At 40.8% G+C, this 16302-nt stretch overlaps 1 protein-coding gene across 2 annotated transcripts; it reads right to left on the minus strand.

Annotated features, from left to right (window-relative positions):
* Positions 1–582: 582 nt before the first annotated feature.
* tut4 (terminal uridylyl transferase 4) lies at positions 583–15272 on the minus strand. Of its 2 annotated transcripts, XM_029500511.1 has the most exons (31): positions 15144–15263; positions 14887–15057; positions 12301–12860; positions 12067–12218; positions 10936–11052; positions 10656–10833; positions 10457–10545; positions 10296–10347; positions 9979–10048; positions 9675–9801; positions 9285–9404; positions 8157–8351; positions 7856–8036; positions 7226–7764; positions 6551–6701; positions 5919–6005; positions 5593–5696; positions 5442–5499; positions 5250–5353; positions 5067–5156; positions 4282–4395; positions 4093–4170; positions 3806–3983; positions 3673–3720; positions 3113–3195; positions 2914–3029; positions 2213–2367; positions 2018–2115; positions 1314–1875; positions 1015–1188; positions 583–921 (listed from the first exon to the last, which is right to left on the minus strand). In XM_029500511.1, exons 3-31 carry the CDS (start codon positions 12779–12781, stop codon positions 833–835), a joined length of 4590 nt encoding a protein of 1529 aa, XP_029356371.1. In that variant the 5' UTR covers positions 12782–12860; positions 14887–15057; positions 15144–15263; the 3' UTR covers positions 583–832. The 2 variants fall into 2 exon arrangements, with proteins under 2 accessions (XP_029356371.1, XP_029356370.1); XM_029500510.1 differs by lacking the exon at positions 14887–15057 and having other exon boundaries at positions 15144–15272.
* Positions 15273–16302: the final 1030 nt, after the last annotated feature.

Raw genomic sequence — 16302 nt, forward strand, 5'->3', positions numbered from 1 at the left:
AGCTGCAACCAGAATGCTCTGACAGCTCATCGGTGGACATCCCAACCCTCCCGCAAGAGCACAGAGTGGCTGCGTGCATGATTGATAACGTGCGCATACAAGAGAGCTAGTGTGCATGTGTCTATGTGTGACCGACAAATAGTTAAAAATTCATAGGCCCCCCCAATGAAAAATACAGCCCCCCCCTCCCCCGATCTAATGGGTCTCATTAGATGTGCACCTAATAGATAATGTGGCTCAGAGAAAGACAGGAGGGAACTCATCTACTTCCTTCCCGCTGGTCACACTGGTGTAAATGCCTGAGTGACAATTTCCTTTTCCAGAGTTTTTAGGTATTTGAGGTAGCAGGTCACCCAGTTCCTTTCGCTCTTCCAACCCACATTACACAACAAACCTTGTTTGCTTTTTTCTTTATTTTTTTGGTAGCTTTTTTAAGTTGAAGATTTTTTTCCCCGTTTTTTCTTGCTATCCCTGCTTTTGGCACTACATTACTTAGGGTGGCATGTTAGTTGTTCTTAAAACAAATGTCTATTCAAAGCCTTCATCTTGTAGCAAGCAAAGTATGAATACAGCTAAGAAAAATAAAGGTTTACATTTTTACTCCTTTCTTTACACATAAAATAAAAACAGTTTTTTGGACCCCCTCAAAAATGGGGGTATTAAAATATTTGACATTTGTATCACAAATCAATGTAATGAGACAAAAAATAAAACATTAAAACTGTACAAAAATGATAAAATTCATTTTAAAAATTCCATCAAATGATGCAAAGAGTACATAATTCTGCTTTGTTATGTTACTGACCATAGACCTAATTAAAAGTAGATAAGTTCACTTCTTCTGTTGGATGAAGTTCAGATTTACTTGATGTCGGACATGTGGGACCAGTGGGAAGTTGGGATTTGGGTGCACCACTGAACCTGATGAAAAAAGAGCAAAAACAAATTGTCATGGCATGGGAAATCAAGAAGTGGCTCTGGTCTGCAGTGATTAAGCCCTGCGTCGTGTCTGACCTTGTGCCATGAAGGGTTTGCTAGGCTGGTAGCCTCCGTTGCCCTGCTGAATGAAGTTCTGGGGCATCCGGTAGGGCCAAGATGGAGGCAGGTTGTATTGGGGCGTTTTATTGTGCTCCCATAGCCGAGAGCCCTGACTCACACTTACAAACTGGGCTGGGTGGTGGCCTGACTCTGCAGACACAAGATCAAAACACACTCAGTGGCTCACAAATAAGACAAAATTGAATTTGTGGGAAACAAAGAGTGATCCTCGTGTTTGAAGACTAAGCTACACACAGATAACACCCAGTGAATACCTGACTTGACCACAGTGCCATTCCCCATGAGTGACCCCGGTTGTGCCATGGGGTTGTGCCAGTGTCCTTCCCGTCCCGGCCCACCAATGCCCAGCTGTCTCCCCGACGGCTGGGCGAAGATGATGCTGGGGTCGTTAAGGTTCATGGGGCTGGGGTTCCCCCCTGAGCCGGTGGGGCTTCCGTTGCCTGACGGCGAACGCAGAGCGAACTTTAGGCCAGGTGGGGAAGGGGCAGTGGGAGAGGACGTGGTGAGGACTGGCCCGTGAATGGGCCAGGAAGTGGAAGGGATTTGGACTGGATGGTGAGGCTGGCCCTGGGACTGGTGTGACTGCTGGGAGGGAAGAAGCCCCAGTGCAGTGAGGGTGCCCGGGTGGTACTGGCCTGAAAGGGATGTAGGGAAGCTAAACAGAGACAGTGGGACTTGAGGGTGAGCAGGCTGCTTCTGGGGGCCAGTGGGACTGGTCTTACTTTGGGAGGACTGAGGGGAGCTGGAGGACTGGGAGGAGTTCTGAGAGACTGTGGAAGGCTGCGGAGAGTAGGGCGGAGTCTGCCGACTATCAGACTGTCAAAACAAAAACAAGGAAAGACAATAAAAAAAAAAAAAAAAAAAAAAAAAAAAAAAATCAACAAACAACGGAATATGTACGTTGTATTCAGAACTGATTTTTGTAGTTTTCTGTAACTTGTGTGAGCTCTGTACTCACACATTCAGAGGGTTGTCTGGTCCGACCCGGACAGTCAGCTGCTGCTTGAGGAATGGGGATGGACTGGGAGTTCACCATACTTCGCACCATGTGGGGAGCTACAAAATAAAAACAGGATAAAGCAGTTTTATTTTGTGGTCAAATTTACAAAGCAACAGTCACTCTGAATTTATGTATGAATGAACATAAAGGTACCTGGTGCCCCGGCAGTCCTCTGTTTAAGGTGGCGGTAGTCAGGACAGTCTCTGCGTACATGCCCCATGTCTCCACACTGGAAACAACGTCTGTCCTTCGGCTCCCGTTCATCCTCTTTCAAGTCTTCGTCTTTGTCATTTTCCTTCTTCTTCATCCTGACAAAGAAAAGGGGCACAACAAGGAAGGAGGAATAAATCTGACACATTCAGTGCAAACACACAAATGGAAAATGGCAGCAGTTCAGGTTCTTCAGTCAGTAATGTCAGTATGTCAGTATTTAGTTTTCCTTCAGTTAAAAAATAAAAACCTTCAGGTGATCTGAGTTTGTTCAGCTCTGATCTTCCTAGGGAGATTTCATTAAGTCAAAATGCCTAATTGTAACTGGAAAAATGAGTTTGCTTCATCTCACACATCCTGTCAAATGGAAATGACAACACAGTTGGGTTTATGGCTTACACTGCAGCCAGCTAACCAGGAGGAGATTGTGATGTTTTGGCCTCACTTTTTGGGAATTGCCACTCAGTCACTAGCGGCCATGGCAGCATTATGTCATTGTTGCCATGGCAGGCATATACACACTTTTATGGAAGCAGTTACTGAAAAATAATGGCAAGAATTTGTGGCATTTATTACTTGCCAGTAGTTTTCTTTAATTTCTACCAGCATGAGGCAAATAGTTCAATAAACAAAGACAGGACAACCTGCGTCTCTTGGGACAGTCCTTCATATAATGTCCAATCTTCCCACAAATCCTGCAGCACCTGTCGTTGGGTGCAAGCTCTCCATCTGTCAACACCTTTGAGTCAAAGAAGTAATCCTGCAGCACAACAGAGAGAGCAAAAGTTTGAGACACATGAGTTTTCTCAGGACAGGAGCACCTCAGGGTCAGGAGTGACGTACCACTTCAGTGCCTGGGGCAGGATAGAAAGGTGTTCCAAAAAGCTTCCTGCCATTAATAAAGGCCTTCATGATGAAGTTTGTCACTGGAGGAAGAGAAAGAGACAGTCTAAGGGGCAGAGCATTTTCCTGGTTTTTTTTTTTACTAAATTGATTCAAAGATAAGAAATCTAATTTAGACGTATATAGTTTCCATTGAGTGAAAAGGAATAAATACTAACTGATGTGGGTTTTGCCACTTTATGTAGTTATGATACAATGAAATCAAAATGTTTTTCTTATGAAAGAGTTGGAAACTATACATGCAGTATTTTGCAGTGCTGCACTACATCTACACATCAATGCTGCTAAAAATTCATAAAACCTGGTTACAGAGTTTCAAACAATTAATAGCCTTCAGTGACTTCAATCTATTACAGGTGAGGAAGAGCTGTGTGTGTGTGTGTGAGTGTGTGTGAGTGAGTGAGTGAGTGAGTGAGTGAGTGAGTGAATAATAATTCCCATGCAGTGGAAACATGTAGATTTTGGTCATAATCAAGAATGTTTGGACTAAAATCTCTTACTCTTGCGAGAAACTCCAGCACCAAGATTATGATTCAAATCAAAGGGATCTGTGGAGGAGAACAGATGAGTGAGTTGAAAGAGCAAGAGCCAAGTAGTGAAGACAATGAGCAATGAGCTGATCCAGGTGTGCACCTTCAATTGCAATGCATTTGCTGGTCCACTGTTTCTCAAAGGTGGTGAGACGCTTCCTCTGGCGGATGCTGATGACATGCTCTTTGAAGTCAAACTCTTCAGTGTAAAAGCGCAGGAGACCCAACCACAGCTCTCCAACTGACTCCACGTTCGGCTGCAACTCTGAAAGGCGCCGACGCTGCAATTTGACAAGAGAATAAACTCAAACTCTGGATGAACAAATGTTTAGGGTGTCTGACAGGAACAAAAGTTGACAGTTTTTGTTAACTCATGCTCACTAAACTCACCAGATCCTCAAGGTTGTCAAAAAAGAATGCATTCCAGCCATCAACCATCCGCTGAGGAACTGCCTGCCCATCGAATATCTTAGGAAACATCAGACAGAGACTTTTATTACATTTTACACAAAACTGGCCACAACTTTTTGTAGGTGAAGAAAATCTTTTTCAGAGTGGGGATAATTCAGTGATTGGTACCTCCTGCAGGACAGGGATGACTGGTGGCTGCCGCTGCTGCAGGAAATAAAGCACCATCAGGATGTAAGCGTAAGATGAGAGGCTCCCCCTGGATGCGTCTCCAATGTCGCAGCGCTGCAAGCAAAGATACAGGCTGGTTAGGACCCAGTTAGAGATAGTGAAAAATGTGTTTGTGGTTTTAATCCTGTCTAAAGCGTATGGGAGGGTTACAATAATTACAGCTGCAATTATGATTTGTGGCAATCACGACAAATGCATTTGAGAACCAACACAAAAAACCTGGGTCGTCTGTTAGTACAGAGCAGTGGAGTGTCATCATGGGAATAAATAACAATAAAAGATTTGGAGCCATAGCTCTACTGGTTTTGAGGGTCTGAAAAACTCATTTTCTCTCTGTGTGTACACTGTCAGTGTCTTAATTGTGCAGATACCTTAAACTTACCATGGAGCAAAATAATATTACTCTGTCACAATGCAGAATTTAGTCATGCATTTTTAGGTTTATTTAATGATTTATTTATTTTTGGTGATATGGTGGAAGGAAACAGAGCTTAACTCCAACAGGTCCCAGACCAGAGAGAAGAGCGACAGATGGGATGTTTAACCAACTTCATGGGCCTCTGATATTATATTACTGTGAAATTGTGATTGTAAAATTTACAGTGACAGATACACAGGATAAAGGTAATGCAGTTATTGAGCACACATGAACCTGGAGTTAGAACTGGACTGTAAACTGATGTGTCCAGAGGTAAAAAAAAAAAAAAAGAAATGGTTTCACGTACCTTTGCAAAGACCTTCATCGTGTATCCAAGAAACTGCACACGTGGATCCAGAGCTGCATACGTAGCCAGCATTCTGGTGTTGTGTTGAGCCTGCACAGATGATCCGACAACATGAACTCATGCAGCACTTTGAACAAATAATATTTCACGAGATAAATTCTGCTGAGAGGATGGCTCACTCACCAAGGTGTTATAAAGGCTGATGTCTCCCTCCAAACCACTCTGTCTGTGCTCAAACTTTACTATAGGCACTTTAGCTGTTGTAATGGGCAAGATGTTCCTCAATCCTGTGATTTTGAAGAAAAACATGACATCATAATTTTCAGCTCTTGACACATAAATATCAGTGTTTTCATTAGTGAAACGTTAACTCGCCTGTGTGCTTCTTAAGTACTTTTGCAAGGCCTTCAATGATCTCTTTGCAATTCAGCTTCTGTTCAGGCAGAAAAGGTGTAACAGTGTAAGAATATAAGGTGCAAATCACGTCATCCCACTGAGGTGCTGTTGGATCATGTAGTTTATCTACCTCTGCTGTCTCATGACCCTCCAGAGTCATGCAGATGTCGAGGTCACTGTCGCGGAAACCAAACCCATTTTTGGAGGAACCAAACAAGCAGAGCTGAGCTTTGTCTGTTGATTCAGACACAGCAGAAAGTACTCATTCTTCTGTTGACTAAATTCAACAAATCTTGCAGATGCTTTACATTAAGACTTATAGTGAAACCTTGTTAACTGTAAACAGCATTGTAAAAGTAAACAGCAATTTATTACAGGAAGGCTGGACAATAAATGATGAGACAACCTGAGGAAAATGGCAAATCTCTTCATTGTTTCGAGGAACTAAATTCTCACCATTGTACTCTTTCCTTATAAACCTCTCCAGGCCAGCGAGGATCTGCTCTCTCTTCTGCTGCTCAGCAAGTGTAGGTGACAGTTCATCTACAAACAGCAGGACAGAAATTAAGTCACGGAACTCTGACAATGAGTCAATCGCGATAAAATAAACAAATCAGAGACTATTTAAGATGACTAAACTGATTCGCTCAGAAGAGGCGATACACCAGTCGTAGCTGAAACCTACATAAAGTTTTGTATTTTAGAATTATGAGTAAATAATAGTAAAATTGTAATGCATTCGAACCTGACAGCTAAATGGTTAAGGTGCATGTCATGAATAAAAAAAAAGCTCAGCAGCTGAGGACATGACTGGTTCATATATGCCATTCCACTATGCACTATCCCATTTCCTGTTACTCTCCACTGTTTTATTAATAAGGGCAAAATGGCCACAAAAAAAATTCTTAAAATATAATCCAGTTTACTTTTTTGTATGTCATGCGATTTGCTTAAAATGAACAAAACCAGATGATCATATTCACTTAACTATATACAAATTATGAAATTCATACTGGTAGGGAATATTCAAGTTCTTTTCAAATTCTTCAAAAGAAGAGCGTAAAGCGATGGAAAAGTCATCTACGTACAGTAGCACAATTTACAGAGTCCGTCGAGAATGGCTCTGAAGCATTCATTCATTGGAGGCAAAGGCTTCAGCTCAATCTTTTTAAAGTCTTCGGGACACTCATCCTTCAGGTGACCATCTCGTTTGCAGATGCTGCACACAACAGTTGGAGGCTGGGAAGAAATGAATGTCCATACATTAAATGAACAAGTGGAAATGAGAACTTTTACACACAGCTGTGCCTCATCAAGGCGGCGACTGAAGACTGATACAGTGGTGTGACTAGATTATCCAATGTCCTACAAATACATCCTTTGTATCCAGACCAATAAAATATCCAACAAGAGGATTCATAGCACACCAGAAGAAACGGAAAAAAGGCCACACTTGCTTGCACCTCCCGTCAATTTAGAAACAGTAAATTGAGGGATATTTTATAAATTAAAAAATATTGCAAACTGAACACTAGCTGCAGATATAACTGTTAATCCATGTTACAAAGCTTTTTTAGTCTGTAACAATGGCTGAAGTCAGTGTACCATGATAAAGACCCTCCATTTATACAAATGTCTCACATAAGTAACATAAACCTGTTAAGTGTTCACAGGTTTCAGGCGCTTCTCCTACACTGCAAAATATATATCTCACCTTCAATAGCGCACACACTTTTGATGCATGTAGAATTCAATGCTAATACCTTCCCACCAGTGAAAATCATCTTGTCAAAAACATAGTGCAGCTCCTCCGTTGTTATAGGCTCATCCTTCACTGAAAGTCTGTTTTCTTCTTCTTCTTCTTCTTCTTCTTCTTCTTCCTCGTCATCCTCCTCCTGCCCCTCCCCCTCCTTGTCACTGTCCAGCAGGCCGTTGGGGGGAAAGGTAGGTTTGGTGCCCTCCCTGAGAACCATGTCCATGAGACTGGTATCTAAAGTCCGCTCAGCTTTCTTTCTGGATGGATTTGAACCATCATTATCTTCACCTTCAGGCTCCTCATCCTCTTTCAAGTCCTGCGTGCCAAGTTGCCCTTTTTCACCATAATCTGCACACTCCACACTCTCAGCCCCATCCAATTTAGCACTGTGTTTGCCTGCTTTCTTGCTTCTCTGGCAGCCCCCACTGCCCCTTCTCTGGGGGCATGCAAAGTATTTATAAGCCATACGGAAGCGCTCCTGAATGTACTCAAACACCATTTGGCTGTTCAAGCTTCGTGCAACATTCCTCTTCAGGGCAAAAGGATCTACAGGCAGACAGAGGAAAAAGGTACAGGGTGAATCTCTGGTATTTTTCCATAGCCGTGAGCTAGGATTTCCAGCTGTGAGGTTTCTCACCTTCAATAGCAAGCCTACGACGAGGCCAGTTCTTCACTTCCCTGGAGAGGAGCACCTTTAAGCGGATGCTGATGATGTATTCTTCAAGAGCAAACTCTAGTGTGTAGAAACGTAATAGCTCCAACCACAACTGCCCCAGTGTCACATCTTTTCCCATGTCTTTTCCCATGGTTAATCGGGTCTGTATGGGAAGACATACAGACAAAGCAAGGACATCAAAACTGCCCTTCATCAGAAGGAAACTGGAGTGAAATGCAAACTAAACTGCATTCACACACCGATATGTTGCAGCGTAACTCACCAATCCCTCTGAATAATGACCATCATCGGGTTTATTCTGCTCAGGTCTGGACCTGCCTTCTCCTCTGGCCTCATTTCGGTTCTCCCCTCGTCCCTCTGTGGAGCTCGGTGGTCTGTGCTCCCATCGGACGAACATATCTAATGCAATACCAGTCAGATGATATTCGTCTACGCGTTTTACATGAAAGCCTTCAATCTGGAAGAGAAAAAGAACATCAGAACTAAAACCAGCAGAACAGAAAAACACAACAGTTCTGTTTATTTTTAATAGCTGCATATATTCTACTGCTTGGACATGTTGAATAATTGGCAGAAATGTTTTTGGATGTCACAGACAAGTTCACCTTAGACCTTACAGATATGAGATATTACCACATCAGACATTTAAATTGTGACAGTAAAATGGTGTCACAATTAGTGTGATGACTGAAAATGTGTTTTGTGACCTTTGACCCTGTAAATGTTTGTACCAGATGTCATGCTAGTCACACTATCATACTACTGAACAGATACCAAACAGAACAGGACAGAAGCACAGACAATCTGAAAACATAACTGTTGCCAGCACACAAACATAAAAACTAGTTTCCGCCCTCTCTTGCATAAATATTAGAGGAGTTTTTCCTGTGCATTAAATACAAATTATAATTCAATTCAATAACACTTCGGAACAGGAATGCTAAATGCAATTTTAATCAAGAGTCATTTCATATCTTCATAAAACTATAAATATGATTATTATACTTTAAATTAATGAATGATTTCTAGCAGCATCCTATCGGTTCCTTGAAAGTGCTATTATCAATTATATTATCCAAGCCTCGTTAATTTTTTTTTTTTATATAAGTAATAACTTTTAGTGTCACTATTAAACTATTCTGCAAGAAACAAGATTAAATGAACAAACAAATCTTGAGCTATAGAAGAGGCATGAGCAGTTATCTATCTGCCAGAGCTGAGGAAACTGGATGTAGCAAACTTCTGATTTTTATGTGGAGACATATCAATGAGTTCTCCTGCTTTGCACTGATTGTGAAACTGTGTTATTGCTGTGTTCCATCCAACATTATTCTCTCTCCTTATTTCCTGTGAACAGACTTGGATCTGAAGAACATAACACTTCACCCACCCAGTTGCCCAGGTAGACAGGGAGGATGGGTTCTTTCCTCTGCTGCAGGAAGAAGATAACCATAAGGGCAAAGGAGTAGGAAGGGATGCCACCTTCAGCCTGACAGTCAATGTGACACAGCTGGGAAGAAAGAATAACACAGACAAGAAAAACTAAACAGTCATTATAGTCATGACATGTAAAAATATGATTGATTCTGTTTTTGTCATTTGGACATATGTAAGAAAAAAGGTACTTTGTATAGAAAAGACATCATAAAAGAGTGTTTATCAGACCTGAGGTTAGCTGCAAATCACCAAAACTCAAACAGTGTTTGTTGGAAAGTAGGTTGAAAAAAAAAAAACAAGCCCATTTATAGTTTCTTCTTTCAAATGAAGGTGCCAGTCTTACCCTTGCCCAGTAACGGAAGGCCAGCACCAGAGGTACCAGTCTGGGCTCTAGTTTAGCCAAGGCTGCCAGGTGATTGGTCGTGAGACAAGCAACATCATTACCTGCGCTCACTTTACACATCAAGCCACTGTGCAGACACAAAGGAACAGCAATGACACCACACTCATGGTGAAAATGTATTGATAACCCTCTAGTCCAAACCATCAAAAACCATCAATGAAGTAAAATTATATTTATTTGGATGCTTGAGAAATTATAAAAAAAAAATAAAAAAATAAAACAAACAAAAGTTGTTGACACCCACCTGCTAACATCCCGACAGAACACAGCAGGAACTTTGGCATGAAAATCTGACTCAACCTCAGAAAATTCACCTGAAAGAGAATAAACAGAAAACTAAATCAACCTGAGGAAAGCTGTAAAACTGACTTAAGTGAAGGCAAGGTCACACTAGTTAGTATCAACCACCCAAACCTCTTTGGATCATATCAACGTGAGGACCAGTAATGAAATTCCAAGAGATGTGTGTCTTTGAAAGTCTGTGATTTATGACACTATAAAGTCAGACCAACCAGAACAGCCGATTTATGCAGATTAAACACTATGAATCATGACTCTTACAGGTATTCTTCAGAATCTCCAGCACTTGAATCAAGACCTCAGGTTGCGTCATCTAAACAAAGTGAAAGTACAGAGAGCAGGTGAGATATACACTAAAGTACTGTATAGGTATGATGAGTGAAAATAAAACACTGTTTTGTGTAATGGTGAGGCAGACAGACAGAGGAAGGGTAGGTGACATCAATGTTGATGTCACTCGTCTTGAAGGCAAATCGGGTGAGACAGGACCCGTAGAGACGGAGAGAACAACCTGGGGAAAAAAAAGACAAGAAAAAATTTGTGTCAAACTTTTTACTACAAATTTGTGAGCACTCCCAGAAATAAAAATGCTGTAAGCTCTAAGACACCACTGCATAATACCTGAAAGGTGCCGCTTTATGATCTCCTCCATCCTCACGACCACGGCCTTCCGAAACTCAAAGTCCTCCTCTGAGATCCCATGCTGCCTGGCTGTTTCTCGGACAGCTGCATCCACAGCTCTCAGTTGGTCCGCAGAGGGGGGTGGGAGGGCACGCAGCTCATTCTCCTCCTGTTTCTCCTGAAACACCACAGCAACAGCATATGTAAAATCCTAAATCATGAACCTTATGCTGGAGAGCATTAATAAAAGGAAATGCACTGGGATTGAATGCATAATTACCATTATGTTCTTCTTGTGTCTCTTCTCCTTTATGTGTTTGTGTGCTCCTTGGATGTTCTCGATGTGCACAGAACAGAGCTTGCATAAGTATTGATAGTTTGGGTACTCAGGGGACTGCTGTGAAAACACAGAGGGAGGCAAAACAAAACAGTTGATGCATCTTCTCTTGCAGTTTTTGAATTTTGTCCTCAGTTTGATTAAAATCACCATTAACCACCCAACTGATGCTAGGTGGTAGGGATAAAAATCAGACAATTCTCTGCTACATTGGTGATTATGTAAAAAGAGCCGGGAGTCTAAATTGTCCAAATAACTTATTGTACCAAATAACTTATTGTCCAAAATAACTTAAAATTTCATTTATATTTTCTCTTTAGTTCTTTAGATTGTGAAAATGCATCTCCACAGGCCCCTTGTTATTTCATCTCATGTTGGTGCTTTAAAATTAGTCCAGACCACATGTTTATCTGAACATAAAATGTGTCCTTGGTACCTCTCAGTGTCTTCACACCTGAAATTAGAGCTGTCCACTTTTGACTGAGACACATTTACAATGTTTATGCATTGACAGCTTCAAAGAATAAATGAGTTGTCATTTTTGTTGGATTTTATGTCTTAATGTCTTGAGGGTATGAAATAAAACAGGGACAAGCAGTTAATCTTTCTATGGGGGTTAAAAACTCATGTATTAACATTTCTGCATAAGAATTACTTTCAACAACTGTAATAGTTACAGGTTGATTTTCTGTCAATCAAAAAAAAAAAAATCAATTAATTCTTTCAGATTTAACTGACATCTTCAAATAGATTATTGGTTTAACTTACAAAGATTCAACCAAGAAAAGCAAAAAAAATATCTCAAGAAGAAACTGGAAACAAACATTTTCACATTTGCCTTAATGATTTGAAATTTTTTTTTAAATGTTGTCAACTATTTTCTGATGAATTTCATAACTGGCCACATCAGCACAGTCGGAATTGTCTTGTTCATGTTGTCACCATTTACTTGGTGTTTGCGGAGTAGAACAGTAAATTACAGACGACCAACCATCATCTGACAGACACTCAACTGCAAACAACCAACATCTCATTCATTTGTGGCACCTGAGGCTTGGCTGGAGGTTTCCTTACTTTCAGCAGTCTGTGGATGTAGTCTCTGAAGAGGCGTTCCTCTGCCTGGCGAAGGCCCAGCTGCTGCTCTGTCAGGGGTCCTTCCTCCACAGTCCGCTTCCCCTCTGTGCCCTCTTCAACAGACTGATGCATCAGCGCTGCAGCTTTCACCCCTAAAAACAAAGACAAAATAATGAAGCAGAGATCCATACAAATCCGTACAAAGACATAATCATCTCAGGGGTGTAAACCTACCATGGAATATTTCCTTTGCTGGAGTTAGACTGGAGCTTTTGGCCTGATGTGTGAGGTCTTTCTCAGGCGTACCAGGCACTACAGGAGAGTTGGTCTCGTTGTTTGCTGAGGGGCTGCTGTCTGTAGAAAGTGACGACCTGGAGTCAGGCTCCTTTGCTGCCAACTGTTGAGAGTTTGCCACTTTGCCTTTGCCTCTCTCCCCAGAACTTGTTCTTCCAGTCAGTCTCGTCAGTCTGGATGGCCGTCCTCTCCTCTTTTCTTGTGGGGTGTCTGCAGAAGTCTTGCCTTGCCCAAGGCTCCCCTGGCTGCCTATACTGTGACCATCTTTTGCATTAACGGGGGTTTCTTTGCTACGTAGTGCAGACTTGGAGCCTTCTCTCTGTGCAGGAGACTCTTTATTTGACTTCTCGTTGGATGATGCTTTGGCTCCTCTGGGCTGAGACTGTTTTACTGATTGTACTGGACTTGTGGACTTATCCATCCCTCTAGTCCTGCTGCTGTTGTCTCTGGTGAATTCAACACCACACTGAGGATCACCAGGGAGGCAAGTCACCTAAAATCTAGGTTACAAAAATAGAAAAAATAGAAGATTACTGATACCAGTCCGAAACGATGCGACCAAGAGCACTGTAAAATGTAAAGTTGTTTCTTGTTTTACCAACTTAAGTGAGGAAAACTGACCAAACTCACTTGTAAAAAGTTATTATTAGAGCTTGGAGCTTGAGTAAATGTGCGATTAAATTTTTCTTGGAAATAAAGATTATCATTTCCTCAATAGGAGAAGAAAAGAGGAAGGGCTGTGGTGATCCATTGTACTCATCTACTTTTACTGTTACTGCATAGAGAGGTAACTTAGTCCAGACGGATCTGGTCTCATGATGAGGGGAATCCTTTTCCTCCTTCAAGAAAACTAATGTGTCCAAATGGCACTTCCTGTCCAAACCCAACTGACATCCCTAAAATGCCAAACTCAGACTTAGGATGCACTTTGTTTTATTGAACTGATTTACTGCTTACTACTTGTTCCAGGTTTAATTCACTTGTAAATAATTTTGGACAAAAGCAACTGTCAAATAAGTTTATATAAATCAAGTTTAAGTGCTCAGACTCAGTGAAGAAGAATTTAGGTTGAGTGCTCTGGAAAGTAACAATCACTCATGCCCCGCTTTTGATACATTGAGCAGCACGTGGTCTGGGTTTCATACAGGCCGTGCCAAGAGCATGTTTTTGAATCTGTAAACTTTCTAACGGAGGGAAATGTTTATCCAAAACCAGGAAAGCATTGAGGGGAATGAGACCTTGTCTTTGTTCCAGTTCAAACTCTGAGCAGGCAGATAGCTTCTAACAGTGTGACATTGGTATTAATAGAAACATATATTATATATAATATCTACGGCAAATTTTCTGAACAGATATATCAAAATTAAAAGTGGGTCAGGTCCCTCCACAGTCACCACATAAAGCTAGGTGGTCCTGAGATGATTAATCAGCAAGCTACACGTTTTGGATGAATTATGCCAAACTTTTTCAACTTTCTTGTAGAAGAACAAATGTCCTAAACATATTCATTTTTTTAAATCTTAACTATTTAACTCAATTCAAACAATGTGATGGAAATCTTAAGACTAAATTTTACTAACAATAATCTGAGTTAAAAAAAAAAAAATGCACCTAAACAGGCAATCCTGAAGCAACTATGGACCAATTAAACTAAAGAATAAAACTTAAACTGTAGACACAAAGAAAAATAAATACATAAGTACAATAGATACAAAACAGAAAACATATCCAAAAAAATTAAACACAGGATGGATGTACATGATCCATGTTTCCCACATTTTCATGAATTCTCTTTTTATCAAGCATATGCTGTTGCTCTTTTTATCAATAGAAATTCTTTCCATTGTAAAGCTTTAATGATAAACAGCGTTGATCAAATGTCTTTCTGGTTGAGAGCGCATAGCTGAACATAAAAACATTTATATAAAAATGGGAATCTAGTCTGAGCTAAAGCCAAAATGACTGGATGTGCATTATATGCAATTATTATACATATTTTTTCAGTTAAATGGAGTAAAGGAAAGTGCGGGAATACTTCTGTGTGATGTGGTAGAGCAGAAATAAAAAGCAGCATAAAGTATGAACACTTCAATGCTGAGAAAAGTTGTTCCGTTTTTGTATTTACTTATTCTAACTCTTGAACTTACTCTTATAACTCTTATATAAACACTTTTGCAAGCGATTTGTATACTGTACATTATGTCTTAGGTAAATATTGTGCATTGCTTTAACATAAGAATTTCCCAGTTTGAGATTAATAAAGTATTATGGTTACTCTACATTGCAGCTAAAAACACGTCTCATATGAAAAGAGCCTAATGTGCCAGAGGTTTATTTCAGGTTTCGAAGCTTCGCAAACATGACTGGTATTTGACCTGTTTCAGATGAAGGGGAAACAGAAACTGAATAGACGAGCAGAGCGAGAGGGGGCACTTCGACACAACACCGGGACTTCACGTTAGCTCAACTTCCTAAACAAAAACGAAAGCAGCACACAGACATTTATCCAATCGGAGAAACGCTCACCATGAAAACCAAAAAGGCGCTTCCTTTATTTTATGAAGAAATCACACTGCCTTCCAGGTGACTCTGTGCTCGGCCGACTTTGATGTCGCTGTGTCGTGAGCTAACAGCCGTTAGCCGCTGTGCGCGGTCGTCCGGCGGAGCTAACGGGAAATAAATAATACTGGCACCGAGCTGCCGCACATCAGCCAGTCATTAACTGTGGTAAAAAGACGAAACACTTCCACCATCTCTACACAGAAAGTCGCAAAACAACTTACTTTGAAGCTCTAATGTGAATTTGAAATCATAGTTTAGCTGTCTCCATGTTTCTGCTCAACATTAGGTTTTTCTGATCCCTCGGCCCTGCTCAAAACAGCAGCCATTGACGCCATGTTGATACATTACCCCGCTGCATTGTGGGAGTGCCAGTGATGACGAAGAGGAGCAACGTGCGCCTTGTCGCACCGCCGGGGAAGCTGAATGCCCTCACAAACACGCTCCCTTTCTTTCTTTCTTTCTTTCTTCTTCCTTCGTTCGTTCGTTCGTTCGTTCGTTCGTTCTTTCTTTCGCAGTCTAATTTCCATAAGCGATTATTATACTTCTATAGAAATTTACAAGAAATCCGACTTTTTTAATTCTGTGTGTAATTCATTTTGTCTCTCATACCTCCTGCAATCTATTTTTAAATATCGTTTTGAAGCTAATTCAAAGTTGCCAACTCTTCATAGAACAGAATAAATGTTTTTCAATTAGTGTTTATTTTTGTGAAGCAGTTGACCTTTTAGGTTCATGCGTACGTAAGCTAATATTATATAAATATATTATATTTATAATATTATTCATATATATAACTATAGAAATTGTAGTAATTTGGACACTAGCTCACATAATGGGTTTAAAAGGCTCATGGCTGACTGCATGTTGGCCGTTCATCCATTCTCCTGAACTAAGTTCCCAAACAGAAGTTGTAACCAAAATAACTGATCTAGTCTCTGTGTAATTACTCTCTGGTTAAGAATGCGACACACTCTTAAATTCCCACTCTAATGAGACCCTGGTTTTTGGCACATATTTTCGGATTGTGTTCATTTGTTTTCCTCCAAAATGTAGACCAGGGTGTTGAAATGCCTTCATTGGCCGAATGAAAGCATGAGGTGGTAAGGTTTTTGCTCCAGTTGCAATTCTTCTCCTTGCAAACCGTTTTAAAATAGAAGCGTGAGGCTCCTTATGTACAGTAAAGCACAATCGAGTTTAGTGAATCCCCCAAAATGTCCCATGCTGGATGTGGTGAAAAATGGCTTTTCACTTGCTTTGAAATAGTTGTAGCCTTCCGTTGGCCTCCACATTAAATTATGAAGCTAAATGGTAGTCATTGTCAGACGAATACAGAAATATTTCTTTCTAAGATAATACCAGTTACTGTAGTGGCTGTTATCA

This window comes from Echeneis naucrates, chromosome 4 (assembly GCF_900963305.1).
Source record: "Echeneis naucrates chromosome 4, fEcheNa1.1, whole genome shotgun sequence".
Taxonomy (NCBI): domain Eukaryota; kingdom Metazoa; phylum Chordata; class Actinopteri; order Carangiformes; family Echeneidae; genus Echeneis; species Echeneis naucrates.